Source organism: Callorhinus ursinus, unplaced genomic scaffold (genome assembly GCF_003265705.2).
Source record: "Callorhinus ursinus isolate GAN/ISIS: 27379988/994484 unplaced genomic scaffold, GSC_fseal_2.0 scaffold12, whole genome shotgun sequence".
Taxonomy (NCBI): domain Eukaryota; kingdom Metazoa; phylum Chordata; class Mammalia; order Carnivora; family Otariidae; genus Callorhinus; species Callorhinus ursinus.
In genome coordinates, this window is record NW_027397074.1 from 69684212 (window position 1) to 69700550 (window position 16339).

General features: G+C 42.6%; 1 protein-coding gene and 1 non-coding gene across 2 annotated transcripts; both read right to left on the minus strand.

Moving 5' to 3' along the window:
• Positions 1 to 48: 48 nt before the first annotated feature.
• On the minus strand, positions 49 to 14587 carry TSGA13 (testis specific 13). The gene is made up of 8 exons (XM_025854928.2): positions 14487 to 14587; positions 13186 to 13356; positions 11377 to 11455; positions 9294 to 9365; positions 8029 to 8235; positions 3201 to 3340; positions 2242 to 2369; positions 49 to 311 (listed from the first exon to the last, which is right to left on the minus strand). The coding sequence occupies exons 2-8, from the start codon at positions 13206 to 13208 to the stop codon at positions 145 to 147; spliced, it is 816 nt and encodes a 271-aa protein (XP_025710713.1). The 5' UTR covers positions 13209 to 13356; positions 14487 to 14587; the 3' UTR covers positions 49 to 144.
• On the minus strand, positions 11910 to 12012 carry LOC112811091 (U6 spliceosomal RNA). Its single transcript, XR_003204968.2, has one exon. It is a non-coding gene; the product is annotated as a U6 spliceosomal RNA (small nuclear RNA).
• Positions 14588 to 16339: the final 1752 nt, after the last annotated feature.

Here is a 16339-nt window from a genome sequence, read left to right on the forward strand (position 1 = left end):
CTGGCCAATCCTGCCAGCGACCGGGCAGTTCAAGCCCGGAGCGGGCAGAATGCGATTTTATTTGGTTGGCACGCCCTGGATGGTGACTTCTGCAGGCCCCTTAGTCTCTGGAGACCGAGGCGGGGAAGCCTGAAGGGTTTGTTTTCACTTGACGACAGTGGCGTTTTTAATAACCCACTGCTGGGCCCTTCCATTGCGGAAGGTGCTCTCCCCTGGCAGAGTTCTAGTGAGTTTCTCTTCCAGGAGCGACGAAAGTGTTAGTGGTTCCCAAATCAGCTTGGAAGTCGGCAGGTCACTCCCTGACTTGGCGACTGCAACAAAGCACAGGGCACCTTGGTAAATGTGGATTTCCAGAGGATCTAAAAGGACACTCAGTGTGAGGCAGGAAAGCGACCCACTTGGAGGGACCAGGAAGCTGGTCTTTACTCTTAGCAAGAGGGTAAATTTTGGACCACGGACTACCATGCCCAACCTTCTTTATAGTTCTGGATCCCTTCCCTTCATCAAAACCCAGTTTAAGACACTGCCAGTTTGGAGTCTTCCCTGTTTCATCCCACCCCTTTCAAATGATTCCACCTGCAACCATATTGACACTTAGATAACTCTTAATAAGATGCATTCGCTTGTACATTCATATTCCTCTGAGCCTTTTCCTAAAGTTGCATGTAGTTTTCCGTTCTCCTGTCTGAGAGTGTACCTAAGAAACTGTTTCTACCTTTGGCTTCAGTGTCCTCACTTTATCCAGATTCTCTTTCGACCTCTGTCTGTCCTTGGAAGCTTCCATCCCGGGCTCTTTTTGCTTCCATCCCTCGCACTTTTTTGATGCAGTATGTCTTGTAAATATCCCTTGGATCTGTTTCCTCCTTCCTACTGCTATCACCTTCATTCTGGCCCTATCATCCATCTCTTGGACGGCCTCCTAAGCAGCCCCCATCCAATTATGGCCCCCATCCAAACCATTTTCTACGTAATCTTTCTTTATTTGGATGCCTGGCAAACATGGAACATGACTGGCTATTGGCAGAAGGAGGGTTTGTTAGCAGTCTCTTTTACTTGAAGCGAAGACATTGTTTCAACTTCACAGCCACTCCCCCCCCACCACTGTCTTTGTTTAGGGAAAGCATCACAAGGGGCCCTTTAGATGCATAAGTAAGTAGGTACTCACTTTTCTTGGGAGAAACTGTAAAGTCACCAAAAATCTACTAATTGCTATAGACTGAGATATTAAGTGTTCTGTTTAGAAATGTAAATTGGGTTCATGCCCTTGAAAAATTAGAGAAATTCTAATCTAGATTAGATTCTAGATTCTAGAGAAATTCTTTCCCCAATATTGACTTAAACCAAACTGCTGATATCCTACATATAGTCATTTTAAGATTTAACTCCAGCTTTACTAAATGTGCTATTAACTTATGTTCACCTTATCTTGCTTATAAAGCTCAAAACTTGCCTCGGTGGAGGGGTGGAATTTCCCTTGAAGGAAATAAATATCCCTACTTATTATTCCAGGGCTGGGGGGAAAAAAACAGTCTTGGTGCTTGATAAGTGCTCAACACTTATACGTGCCCCATAAATGTTAAGTGAATGATAATGTGTGGGGAGCATTGTCACTGCATTCTCTTCCATAAACCTTATCCCAAACCCCTTCCACACCATGTCCTGCCTCGACCCCAAAGAAACTCATGAACTTCTGAAACCCACAGACTTATCCTTTGGTCCTTCTAGAACAGTTTTCCACAAAGTGTGATATGCATTATACAAGGCAGATTTGGGTGATACATAGATGAATATTTTAAATTTTAGTTATTATAAATTTGACTAAATTTTTGTCAGGAAAAAACATGTACCTAGTATATCATATAATATAGTATTAAGAAAGGAACAACAACAACAAAAAACTTTTAAAGAAAAACATTATATAAATAACAGGGCAAATAATACATCAATATGGCCAAAACTATTAAAGCGGTAGGTGGGTAGTTTGGGAAACACTATCCTAGAGCTTTCTTGAAATTTGAGGGTTAAAAAGAAAAGAAATGAAATTTGAGGGTGTAACAGGGTCCAAAGCCTAGCATCACTCAGGCCTTTTAACAGTTCTTAACTTCCAGGCTACAAGGAAAAACAGTCTCCAGAACCTCCGTAAGAGATGTTGATTTGTCCTTATCTCTTGCCCCCAAAAGGTTGTCCCTCTTGCCCACATCTCAGATCTGTAAGCCTTTGCTTTAAAAGAAAGAAACTTACCATCTTTCCTCATATCTCTTTTACAGACTGAAGCAAAGTTGAGCTGGGGGTACATTTTTTTCTGTTTCCTCAAAGCATAGACCTTTAAATACGTCCCTTCACTCTTGAAATCATTGTTGGTGGAAAACCTTAAGAAAGAAAGCTCATTTAGTAGATCCTAGGCCAGGGGGTTAATGGAATCACTACACTCTAATTCTGGGGGAGAAGAAAGGACAGTCACTAGAGAGTGCTCATTGGTATGGAGTGGGAGTATTGCTTAGTGGAAAGGATGCTTCTAGAACCTAGCATTGTAAATCTGTGAAGGAACTCTAAAATCTCTTCTCAGGCACGTAGGTGGCTTAGTCAGTTAAGCATCTGCCTTCGACTCAGGTCATGATCCCAGGGTCCTGAGATCCAGCCCCATGTTGGGCTGTCTGTTCAGCCAGGAGCCTGCTTCTCCCCCTCCCTCTGCCATTCCCCCACCCCAACCCCAATTGTGCTCTCTGGCTCTCTCTCCTCAAAAAACTCCCTCAAATAAATAAATAAAATCTTTAAAAAATAAAAATTTTAAAAATTTTAAAAATAAAAACAAAATAAAATCTCTTCTCTCCTCCCCACATTAGATGGGGGCTGCTCCTATTACTAGTTTCAAATGAAATCTCCTAGCACATTGTTCTTAAGCTACAGCCCTTCGCATGCACTGAGAGAAAATGTTGTTCTATTTCCTCTCATAGATCTTTGAGTACTTCTTTTCACTCTTGAACATCATTCTCAGTGGAAAAACCTTAGTTTTGCATTATCGTTTCTTTTCATTAGGGTATAAATGAGGTTGGGGGTCATGTAGGAAAGCTGTCTTATTATTATGCAGTTGTACATATTTCCTACAATCAAAAAGCTTTTGTTAAATTGTGATGAAAAGAGATAGTGACATGAATAAGGAAATGATAGGAAGAAAATGAGTACAAGAGCTGGGACTTCACCTAAACCACTGTTCTCGCTTGGATGTAGGATCCTCCAACAGGGTCATAGGAAAGGTTGGTTTCAGCCCAGACCTTAACTTTTTTTTCTGAGACATCAGGGGTAGGCAGAAGTTCTCAGGAGGTTGGTGTCGATAACTTTCCTGCAGCAGAGGAAAGAAGAGTAAGTGAGGGAGTAAGATGAGCCCTTGCAACTGAACTAATTTCCTGGACTAAACTTCAATTCCTCTAAAATGATGCAACAAAACCTGTCAGAGAGGGAAGAAGGGACTGAAATCAAAAGAAAAGGAAGCAGTTCCCTGAGTGGGCTACTAGAGCAGACCCCTCTTATCCATAGAAGATACATTCTAAGGGCGCCTGGGTGGCTCAGTTGGTTGAGCGACTGCCTTCGGCTCAGGTCATGATCCTGGAGTCCCGGGATCGAGTCCCGCATCGGGCTCCCTGCTCAGCGGGGAGTCTGCTTCTCCCTCTGACCCTCTTCCCTCTCGTGCTCTCTATCTCTCATTCTCTCTCTCTCTCTCAAATAAATAAATAAAATCTTTAAAAAAAAAAAAGATACATTCTAACACCCCCAGTGGATGCCTGAAATCATGAATAGTACCGAGCCCTAGATACATGCTATATTTTTTCCTATACATACATACCTATGATAAAGTTTAATTTATAAATTAGGCACAGTAAGAGATTAATAACAACCAATAAAATAAAATAATGACATTGTAATAAAAGTTATGTGAATGTGGTCTCTTTCTTTCTCCCTTGAAATAATGTACTGCCCTGACCCTTTTTCTTCTTGTGCTGATGTGAGGTGATAAAATGCCCACGTGATGAGATGCAGGGAGGTGAGTGACCTAGGCATCGTGACTTAGCGTTAGGCTACTCCTGAAGGAGGATCATCTGCTTCTGGCCCCCAGGTTGACTGTGGGTAACTGAAACCACAGAACGCTAAACTGCAGATGAGAGGTAGGGGGTGGGAACTCTGTACCCATTTGTTTTGTTGCCAGATGACATGTCCAAAGCTTGGTCGGTGCCTTAAGCCATTGACTGGACTTGCCCAATGGCCCTTTGAAGTGAATGGTAGAAGACTTTACCCAGTTTTGAGAAGGATTCAGTTAGTGAATCACTTAGGAAACCGAGCACTTGGTAATAAATTGGGAAGGAAATCCATGGGACTCTACCTTCTTTTCTCAAAGATGACTGCCTCATTCACATTCCATTCTCTGTCTGCAGTGGAAAGGTCATGAAATGGGATGTTTTGTGAGATTATCATTTCACCATTACTAAAGGTCATAGAATCAAAGACTTTAAGGAAAGATCTTAAAGGTCACCCAGTCTAACCATTCATCTGACTCTCTTATCCCCTCCACAATATTACTATCAAGTGGCCAATCTTCCTGTACCTAAAAACTCAACCTATTTCCTCTTTGCTCAGCTGTTGGTTGTCCCCCCCCCCGCCAACTTCTACCCTGTAGCCCAAAGAGAACAAATCCAGTGTCTCTTCCGCAGAGTCCTTAAAGAATTTGAAGAGATCCATCATGTTCCTCCTAAGCTCTTTCTCCCCTCTTAGGCTCAACATTGCCCCTATTTTGAACTTCTTGTGATCTGGCTTTGGGCTCTCTATTCTCCTGATTTTTCCTGTAACTCATTTGAGAAAGCTACTGTTTGTATTCTTCCTAATGTGTGGCAATCTGAAATGAAAACAATATGCTAGCAACAGCAGGACACATCCCATCACCCTGTTAAAGTCTATTCAAATGTCATCACCTCTTCTGAGAGTCTCGTCTAACTACACTATCTAAAATTGCCCCTCACACCCATCGTGCTCCATTCCCTTATCTTGCTTTTTCATGGCTTTATCACATTCTACAGTATCTGTGTGATTGTTTGCTTACTTAAAGTCTGTCTGCCTCACTAGAATTAAACTTCATTCGGGCAGATTTTGGTGTAGTCACTGATATATCCCTACCACCCATAACAGTGCCTGGCACAAAATTAGGTGCTCAATAAATACTTGTTGAATCAATGAAAGAATAAATGAATGACCAGACTGATTAAATGACGCATACTGAGCTGCTTCTCACAGAATTTTAAAGCCTCTTGAAAAAAAAAATACTTCCTGTTGAACCATGTCTTTTAAATTCTGTACTCGTTCTCTTTAAGCTCTTCCAGTTTTGAGCAACTTCTGTTCAAGTTACCTCAACAAACAGGTTTTACTCTAAGAGCACATGTGCCTAGGAACTGAGAGTCTAGCCCCCAAAAGAGCAGAAACATTACCAGAGCTAGACCTCATGGCAGAAAAACAGGAGTGGAAAAGTATTTGGAATTCAGGACAGCACTCGCTAAGGACTACCACAGCATGAGTTGGTATATCCCATCTCTAGCACCCTATCATTAGCTTGTCTCCTACTTTCTCCCTGTCAGCTTCCTTCTCTCTACCGTGTTTACTCCCTACCTGTATTCTGTATGTTTCTTCTACCTGTAGCTTCCGCTAATTCATTTCTACTTCTCTAGAACTTTATATCTGTTTTCATGGTCCCTATACTCCCCTCTTCCATCTGGTTTAATTTTTTTTTTAATGGCTTCTCTCTACCTGTCCTTTCAGCTTTCATTCCCACTGCCTTCATCTTCCCCTTTCCCAACTCAGGTGCCTGGAAGCAGGAATCTGATCCGTCTGGGGATTTTTAGTTGTTGATAGGTTGGTTGACTTTGGTGAGGGTTTGGTTTTGGCTTTTGGGGGGTTTTTTGTTTGTTTTCATTTCGGGATACCAATCTGTACCACGGGTCACTGATCAGCCTATGAATTTTGCTTCACTGGGTCTGGTGTCCCCCTTAGGTCCCAGTTAGTTGTACAAGGGCATCCTTTTCTTCATGGATGGTGGTAGGGCCATTTCACTTAGAAGAGGCTGTGAGGTTAGCCATGCCTGTAACAGACATGCTTGCTCCGATCTTCAATTTGCCTGCTGGAACCCACCCTTTTCTTATACACGTGCCTGCGCATAGCAAAAGAATGCTCTTTTTGTATACAGTCTTAGGCTCACTAAATACTGTCATATTTGTCTAGCAAGGGAAAGGGGGGTTGTAGCGTAAATATGAAAGAAGCATTCTAGATTTTGGGCACTTGTTCCAGAGAGCCTGTAGAATTACCATGGTGTCAGTCTTTGACAATCAGTGCCTTAACTCTGTCTATTACTACAATTTGGCTGGTAGCACAATTTGCTCATGAATGTGATCAGGTCCTGCATATGATTTGGAAGGCTCATATAGTACCAGCTGTTGGAAGAAAGTTCTTCTTACATCAAGCTACACGATAGTCTTGTATTTCCTTCTCTACCTTGAGTAGGACAATCCTAGCCCAGCATTCATTCCTCTCTCAGTGTACATTACCCATAACCACTGAGAACTGACCACTGAGTTTATGCTCAAAGGGCACAAATTCTGAGATCCAAGAGACCATAGGCAATGAATTTGTTAACGAACTCATGTTCAGCATCTATCACCGCATATCAGCATTTTACCCTCCATTTGGAGAGGAGGTTTTACTGCCCTTCATCTAGGACCTAAGGAAACACGAACCTCAAATTCACCACATTGTATCACAAGGGTCTGTCTTGGGTAATTTCTGTGATATTTAGATTCTTCTGTTTGCACTTTCACTTTATTCAATTTCTTCTTGTCGTAGTAGGCCTGCTTGCAAGGCTGTCAAGATCTTTTTTAGATCCTGATTCCTAAATATCTTTTAAATTTATTTTCTTCACTTCCTCTGCTATTTAGTCCAATTCTTCAGCATCTCTCACCTTGACTGTTGTAGTAACATCAAAACTAATCTTTCTGATTTGTATCTCTTCCACAGTGAACACATCTTTTTCCCAACCTCCAAAAACATTCTTTCTAAAATACCAATTTGATTATACCTTTTATGTCCCCCCCATTTACTCTTTCACATCTCTGTAAATGCACCTCACTTTTGCAGGTCTTCATGCCTCTGCCTTTTCCTCTGATGGGGATGTTCTCCCATTCTTTTGTCAGGGGATTCCTCCTCTGTAAAACCTCTCTGATGACTCCCTTTCCACCAACAAAGATACGGAGCTCTACTCTACTTCAGTTCTGTATCTCACATATTCTCTTATTATCCATAAATCCTGGTATATTATAAGAACTTGTATATTTCTCATGTATTGAGCAGTGTCTCCTACTAGACTCCAAGTTCCTTCCAGATAGAAACTATTCTGAAAGCATCTTTATATTTTAGTTCTTTGTTTAGTGTATGTTCAGCAATTGTTTATTGGATTGAACATGAACTTCTATAGTGTAGAACCAAGTCCCAAATGTCTGGCTGCCATGATAGTAAATTCTCTGCTCTGTTCCTCTCCACTTCTCCTGACTCCCAAAAACAGTGGGTGTAAAGCATTAATAACCCTTTACTCATTTCCCATTTAGTTATTTCTGTTCCTCATTCTTCATTTCTCGATTTATCCTTTACTGCTTTATACTCAACTAGAAAGCCAGTGGCTATTTTACTTTTGGTTAATTACAAACTAAATGTCTTTGGCCAAGGAGGAACAATTTCTAATTAGGACCATGCAATGAAGTTTCATGACACAAGCTTGTGCTATTCTGAGTCTTTCTTAGGCTCTCCAGATTGTGTGTGTGTGTGTGTGTGTGTGTGTGTGTGTGTGTGTGTGTGTGTGTAGTACATAGCAAGGAGTAAGAAGGAAGAAGCTGGCTCCTGAATACCATCTCCCCTGTTAATTTAACTCCCTTCTTCAAGCTAGCTCCCAATCCCTGGGGATCCTTCCTCAGGATGCCAGGATGCTTCCCCATGTGTCATTACCTTGAGCAGCAACTCCTTGGTTAAGTATTTTGGGGCCATGTCCTTTCCTTGCTGGTCAGTTGGGCAGGGAAGTGGGTTGTTGGTCATAATCAGTAAGGTCTTATCCTGATCATACTCTGCTACTTTTAACATGAAGCTTCTGATTTTCCTGTTTCGAGCCAGGAATTTCTGCAGGGCTGTGGGCTTCAAAGGCTCATAGTACTGGGCCTGAGCAACACAGAGGTTTCCAGAGAGACAAAGGGATTAGATCAAGACAAGATTAACAAATCAATTGGCTAGGGGAGGGACAGAGGCTGTACATAGGCTGGACAAATCTGCTCTGAAATTTGTTTTACAGAAAATATCTGAACCTCCCCATCCCTTTCTGCCCTCAGAGCAGTCCCCACAAATAGTCTAAGGGGTGAGGAAATGAGTTGGAAAAGTTTCCACATAAAAGGAGCAAGATGACTTAGTTCTTCTGAAAAAGCATCACATCTTGCCCAACACAATGGGGCAAACAGAAGTTTCCATGTTAAACCTAAATGGCCTTCTCTACAACTCTCTCTGAGACAAAGGGAGAAATTGCCAGAGACCAAAGTTCCTTCCTTGTTCTGGGAGCCCAACACAGTGCCTGTCTACATCTTCCCACCCACCAACATTTCTCCACAGGCACAACCACATTAACATGTCTAATAAGCACAACCTTATAAAGGAAAAGAAGTCACAAAAGATAACATGTCATTTAAGATGTAGTGGGAGAAGGGGCCATCCCACTAAATTTGCTTTTCTTTCTGTAGGCAGAAGGCAAAGGATTAGAGAGGGGGAGAATAGAATACCTCCTGATTAGAAATAGGTTTTCTCAACTTAAAAATAAATCAGCTGTGGGGCACCTGGGTGGCTCAGTCGGTTGGGTGTCCAACTCTTGATTTTGGCTCAGGTCATGATCTCAGGGTCATGAGATTGAGCCCTGCAGCGGGCTCCATGCTAGGTGTGGAGCCTGCTTGGGATTCTCTCTCTCCCTCTTCCTCTGCCCCTCCACTCCCACGCCACCTCTGCGCGTGCATGCTTGCGCACTCTCTCTTAAAAAAAAAAAATCAGCTGCAGGGACCACCTTCTTCCCAGTTCCTCCCTTGTCCCTCACCGTCACCATACTCAGCACTGCCCCTGGCGTAAGTGTCCCAGGACAGCTCTGCTTCCCTGTGCTATGAGCCTGTGCAGTCACAGAAGCTGGTGGCACCGCTGCTGGACCTTACTCTTAGGGACCGTGGGGGGATGAATCCACCTACCAAATTTGGATGGACGGTATAATGCTGAAGGTTCTTCAGAACAAATTTTGATTGCCCGACTGTATCACAAATCTAGAGACAATAACTGAAATCAGTGGTTTCAAGTTGCACCAAGCCTAAACAATATTCGATTCCTCACCTCCCCTCCATCTGACTAAAAACTGGTCTCTTGTTTAAATTAAGTGAGGATAACACCGTGCTTCAAGGTTTGCACCCTGGGACTCTGGAATGTGGGCCACAGCAAAGAGAGCTAGGTTCTGAGGCATCCCAACAGGGAAACTTGTACATGGACATGTGGACCCACTTTATGGATGTCAGGTAAAGCTATGAGGGGGAAGTAGGTAATGGCAGCATCAAATTTCAGATGAGGACAAATCACTCCAAGGCATCAGAACTCTTCCCTCTGCCCTTTCCATTTCTATAGGAAATCAGGTGAAAATCAACATGGAGGACACCCTCTGAGGAGAAAAGCAAGTCGTGAAAGGGCAATCACCTAATGGTCCTAGTGGAAGGGAGCCCCAGGGACCATTGCCTGCCGAGATGGAGGCAGACATATGGAGGAAGGAAGAAACAATGGTGCATTTTGCTATATTTCTACAGTACATGATTCTTCCAGAAATGTTGCCCCAAAATAACTGAATGTCAGTAATACTCCTGTCCACCACTTTGCATTTTTCCGCTGGTGGACGTGCTGGTGATTGGCGGATGGATGGAGTGGCGTGTCTTGGTTGTACAGTTGTTGGTCCTCCTGCCTCTCCCTCCCTGACCCTGGTGTTGTTGCCTAGCCTCTAGCTCAGCTGTAGGTCACCCAGAGATGAGTCAAAGGGATGAGGACACAAGGAGGGAAAAGCTCTGAGTTACTGCCTTTGGGCTGGGCATAATCAGAAATCAGAAAAAGAGGAGCAGGCACAATCCTGTGTTTGGATCAGCATTTCCAAAGATTGCCATGCCCCTCAGGAGGTGATATGGTAAGATGGGGTGCAGAGGGACGGGAACATGCATTGAAAGGTGAGAAAATCATGAACGTGAATGGAAAAGAGGGAGGAAGTAAGGGTGGGACAGAACTGTGCCATGAGGGGAGGAAAATGCCAGGGCTGGCAATGCCCAGGGGCTGGGGGGACAAGGGACAGACCGGGAGGACTATCAGAGCCATGCCATGCATTCCACGAGGAACAATGGGAAGAGATAAATCCAAAGATGCAATGATTTAATTTTATTATCCTTTTGGAAAACTGAAGTCCCTTTGTTCAAAACAAAGATATATTATGAACAATCTGCTTCACAGATAGGATGTATATATTCAGAATCATAGAAGTCTCAGAAGATTTTGAGAGAAAGATGTGAAAACTTTTCTTTTGTAGGCTTTTGTTTTTGTTTTGTTTTTTTTTTTGAGAGGGGGCTGGTGGGGAAGAGCATAAAGTCTAGCTAAGTCAGGTTTCTAAGATAGGTTTATGGTCCCTGGCTTCTAGCCCTGATTTGTTGCTGATATGTCCCTGTCTCTTTTCTAAGTACTCTTTTCTAAGTCTCTGTTTCCCTTTCATAAAATTAGGATAAATTAACCTTGCTCTTTATATAAATCTTAACCCCTTTTTGCTTTTCAACAGGAAGTTTGTGAACCCAGCTTATAAAGTACTCTAACGTGGGGTGCCTGGGTGGCTCAGTCTTTAAGCTTCTACCTTTGGCTCAGGTCATGATCCCAGGGTCCTGGGATGGAGCCCCGCATGGGGGCTCCCTGCTGAGCAGGGAGCCTGCTTCTCCCTCTCCCACTCCCCCTGCTTGTGTTCCCTCTCTTGCTGTGTCTCTGTCAAATAGATAAAACCTTTAAAAAAAATAAAGTATTCTGGGGCACCTGGGTGGCTCAGTCATTAAAGCGTCTGCCTTCAGCTCAGGTCATGGTCCTGGGGTCCTGGGATCCAGTCCCACATTGGGCTCCCTGCTCTGCAGAGAGCCTGCTTCTCCCTCTCCCACTCCCCCTGCTTGTGTTCCCTCTCTCGCTGTGTCTCTCTCTGTCAAATAAATCAATAATTTAAAAAAATTAAAAAAATAAAGTATTCTAACTCTTTCTTCTAATGTTCTTTCTTACCTCATCATTGTCAATCACTATTCCTCTCTCAGGTTTAACTGAGCTTGTTCCTGGAATGTTTGATTTGCTTTGTTGAAACCTAAAAAAGAAGCAGAATATCCAATTGTATTTTCTTACTCTGAGGCCTGGTCTTTGGTGTGTTCTCAATCTCCCTCAACGAAGTTTGGGAGCCTGACTTAGAAGAGCTCAATTTGGGGGATCACTAATTGAATATATATGTAGAGTAAAGAATAGGATTCATTATCCAGCCTGCATGTTGGGGGAAAACAAAACTTCAGTTTGAAAAGTTAAGCAAGTGGGACCTCTTGGAGACATGATGACATCTGGTAAGTTGAATTCTTGGGGGTTTCAGACAACTTGAGAAAGTGCTCTAGTAGACTGCTTAAGGACATTCTCTTGGGCAACTGGACCTTCAATATCCTTAAAGACCACCTACTATTTTGAATGCCTACCTGCCTACTCTTCTCTGCAGGGAAATGACTCTACCTTTGCCAATAACTGATTCCATGAGATGGATATTATTAGTGGAAGTCCACAACTGAATACACTTCACAAATTTGCATGTCATCTTTATGCAGGTGCCATGCTAATCTTCTATCATTCTAATTTTAGTATATATGCTGATGACATGAGCACAAATTTCCAATTCTTAATGACCATGCTTGGACTACTGGCTCTCTCTTGTACCTAACCATATCTAGATTTCTCTATCTAGAACTAAGATGATAAAATCATCAATGGCAAATATCCTCATACTCTGTTCTTTCTCTTACTTTGTGATCCCCTACCCAGATACCAGTTCCTTTTGGAGAAAAGAGGGAGACAGACGTTACAATATTTAGTAAGAAAGTATTTTAGATTCCTTGACTAATTCTACTAAACCCATTTAGTGCCTAAACATAGTGAAAGATGCTCATCAGTAAGATTGGGTTAATGATTAAAATAAATGGCCTGCTTCCTCCTTGGAGATAGTTCCTATTTAGGTATTAAACTAGCTTACATTAAAGGAGGAGCCTGGGACTACTTGAAGTAGACCTCTCTCCTCTAAAAAATGAGGATGGTAGTGCAAGGACCAAACTAAGAAAAGTAGAAATAGCCAAGATATGTAGTTGGCAGGTCAACAGCTGTAGGGTGGTACAAATCATCCCGAATCCAGTATCAAGTCCCATCCAAGTCTGGCTCACTTCCATCTGTTGCTGCCTACCAACTTCATCATTAACTCATGCCAGAGGTCTTAAAACATAGTCTCAAGGGGAGCAGGTGACACATTGTGGGTAGACCAAAATAAGTTCATCCCCAGTTAACATCTTAAAGTTGGTACCCTTTTGATGTGTCCTATTACCTTAAGTTATCTCATAGTAATATACTACAATCTTTATTATAGCACTTTTCAAAATGCTTCTTTATTATTTCAAAGGGAGCACAGGATCCCAGATACTCTTTTTTAAGGCCAACATAAGGCATAGAGCTGTGGGAAAAATGTTCCTTCAGTCCAGCATTGTTGACAAGGACAGTCTGGACCTTTCCTTTTGATAATGCTACTCTAGTTGCTGCATGAAACACACACCAAGATCTGGGTTTTGACCTGAGGACAGTCAGTCAATTAGAACATTTTTAATGAGAGTCTACTCTGAGACTAGACCTGTTCAAAGTGATATGGGCTCCCATCCAAGTACTAACCAGGCCCGACCCCACTTAGCTTCCAAGATCAGATGAGATTGGGAGCTTTCAGGGTGGTATGGCCATACTACAACATACGCCTGTATAAAATGGTATTTATAACTTAGTGGGGCAAACAAAACTACACACTTGGTATGTCCCTTTTGGCCCATTGCTGTTCACTGCTAAGTGGGCCAATCCAAGGTAAGTATTCACCCAGAGGCCAAATTCAGTGCCTCCAAAGAGTCCACGTTCTGCAGGGGCTCAATTCAATCTATTCCTTCCTTAGTGCACACCAAGTGCCCAGCCCCGTTCTTGATCCTGTGTGGGAAAAAGAGAAGACTGGTAGGTGTTGTTGTGAATGCAGAAAATGCACTAGACATGATGACCTTTGTCCTCAAGAACTTAGGTGGTAAATGGTGGGGTGGAAGGGGTGGGGGGGAGAGGAAGTGACCATTAAATGTGAAACAAGAATGACAAATACATGCTAATGTATTAGGTAAATCATTTCATCTCTTGGGGCCTTGAAATAATGAAGAGAGTTAACCAAATGATTTAAAGATAATATTCTAATTCCTTTAGACAGTGGTAAGATTTCCCTACATTAAGACCTGAAATAAAATTGACTCATGGGCCAGTCGTGGGAGAAAGTTGGAGAACAATGGTGCTTTCATTTATCTCCCCTTTCAATACAATCACGCTCCCATATGTTAGGCCTGTGAAGCTAGGGAAAGTGTGTGTATATGTGGATGTGCGGAGAGGGTGGCAAGGAATTGCTACATTTTTTTTTTTTATATAGACAATTTAAAATGGAGGCTAAAAGTTGATGATGTACAAGCCACCATTTAGAGGAGAGAGGTCAGTGAGGCTTGGAGGGACATTTCCTAAAAGATGTGGAGCTTGAGCCATGACCCTGTAAGATGGTGTGTGAAGTCACCTACCTAGAAGGTATTTGTTGTTGTTGTTCTAGGTAGTAAGACATAAAAGTGGATATAGGTAGGATGGGATTGAATTATGGGGGTCTTGGCAGTTAAGTAGAACTTTGATAGACCTATCAGCCCAAGCTGCTATAAAGCCTGCGGGTTTGGAGGAAAGATTGTGTTAGTGTTGACAGTGCCAATAAGTGATTGTTTAAGGTTTATATCTAGTTTGATTGTCTAGACATAAACCCTAAAGACAATTGTCTAGAGTTTATGACTAGACCGAGCTCAACTCTGAAAATTCCCTCAAGGGGAATAGACTAATGAGCTTTTCACCCTTTTCTCACCTTTAGTTTACTGGAATCGTGAGTCCAATTCATGTGTATATTGAAACTACAATAAATAGAAGCCATCAAATTGGGAGGTACAAATCTTGGGCTACCTTTTTGCTACCCAGGGTGGAAAAACCAAAATCACACAAACACAAAAACCACATCCGAAACAAAAAGGGAAAGATCTGGTGTACAATACCTTAAAGGACATCAGGAAACCCTATTTCATTGAGGAAAGGGAGATCCCTTGGTACCGAAACTTTCCATTTTGAAAGTGTCTTATTATTTTCTTGATTCTGGAGGAGACACAGGAATTTGTGATGAACGGGCAATCTAGAATGCTGAGGAGTTCTATGCTGGAGTCAGCACAAAGATATACTTAAACAAGATCTGCTCCAATTTGTTTTTCTAACCTATGACTTCCCTATACACACCCTGACATTGTCACCATATTTTAATCAACCTCTACTTTAGCCAATGTTTTCACCCTATTCCTCAAATACAGTGCACTTTCTCTCTTATTCCCCATACTTAAAACCCTCTCCCCACCTCTTTAAACCATTTGAATCCTCTTTCTTTATGTTACTACTGAGGTCTGTCCTCTTCAGAGAAGACTCTCCAGATAATCCAATCCCAATTCTAGCCTGCAGGCATGTGTGTGCGTGTGCGTGTGTGTGTGTGTGTGTGTGTGTGTGTGCATACAATTCTATAGTATCTTGTACTTGTCTTCTGTGCTGATACTGTTTGCTTCCTAGGCAGTAAACATCTTGAAAGTGATATGTGGGGGCACCTGGGTGGCTCAGTCAGTTAAACAGCTGCCTTTGGCTCAGGTCATGATCCCAGGGTCCTGGGATTGAGTCCCACATCGGGCTCCTTGCTCAGCAGGGAGCCTGCTTCTCCCTCTGCCTGCCGCTCCCCCTGCTTGTGCTCTCTCTCTCTGACAAATAAATAAAATCTTAAAAAAAAGTGATATGTGAATTTTATATACATTTGTTCCCCCCACAGTGCTTTGTATATAAGGGATTCAAAAATCAGCATTTGTTTATTTCATATGATATGTTAAGCACCGGCTTAGGCAATGGGAATCAAACATAGACCAGATAAAGACCTTGACTTCAAGGACCTCACGGGTTAGCCAGGAAGAGAGACCAAAAAAAGAGTTCAATGCAACAGATTGCAATGCCTATATCAGAGATCTGTTCAGATGCTGTTGGATCAAAGAGGAAGAGCACTAAACCCTGGGACATTTGGAACGAACATCTAAACTGAGCCTAGAAAGGTGAGTGTGAGTTAAACACATAAAGAGAAGAGAAAATGGGCATTTGAGAAACAGGCAGCAACACAAGCAAAACCATGAGAATAGAACAAAGCATGGCTTGAATAGGGGAACTGCAAATAGCTTATGCCTAGAACATAAGATTTAACAGAAAGGTAGCAGGAGATGAAACTGGGGAGGAAGCTAGGGTCCAAATCCTAGAGTGTAGTCCCTGATAGAAGCTTGTAGGTTATTCTATGAGTAATAAAGAGCTATTGAGGGATTTTAAATCAGGAGATATGTTAAACAACATATATTTTGGAAATATGAAAATGGTGGCAGTGTGAACCATAGATTGGAAAGACGGAGAGGCCTTTGAGAAGGCTATGGTACTAAGGAAGGAGTGAAAAATTGTAAGAGTCACAAATTTGTGCTACTCCCCTCTGTCTCCTAGCCCTGGATGACCTATCCAAAGATGGCCAACCAGATTCTCTCTACTAGGAATCCGAGAGTTTGATAAAGACATAGAGAGAGGGGGGCACCTGGGTGGCTCAGTGGGCTAAGCAGCTGCCTTCAGCTCAGGTCATGATCCCGGGGTCCTGGGATCAAGTCCCGCATCGGACTCCCTGCTCAGCGGGGAGCCTGCTTCTCCCTCTGCCCCTCCCCCTCCCCCTGCTCATGCTCCCTCTCCCTCTCTCTCTCAAATAATTTTTTTAAAAGAAAAAGTAATAGCAGATAGGGCTGAGCAAGGGTAGCTTGTCCCATTCCTGTCGCTTCCTTTTATAAACAGCCTGCCA

Bases quoted from the DNA above. Each gene is read 5' to 3' on its own strand.
- TSGA13 (XM_025854928.2), bottom strand. From the start codon at position 13,208: ATGGGCCAAAAGGGACATACCAA. The intron at 8,236-9,293 runs GTAGGTGGATTC...TGTGTTGCTCAG, and splicing joins ATACCGTCCATCCAAATTTG to GCCCAGTACTATGAGCCTTT. The intron at 2,370-3,200 runs GTGAAGTCCCAG...TTCTTTCTTAAG, and splicing joins AAGCGAGAACAGTGGTTTAG to GTTTTCCACCAACAATGATT.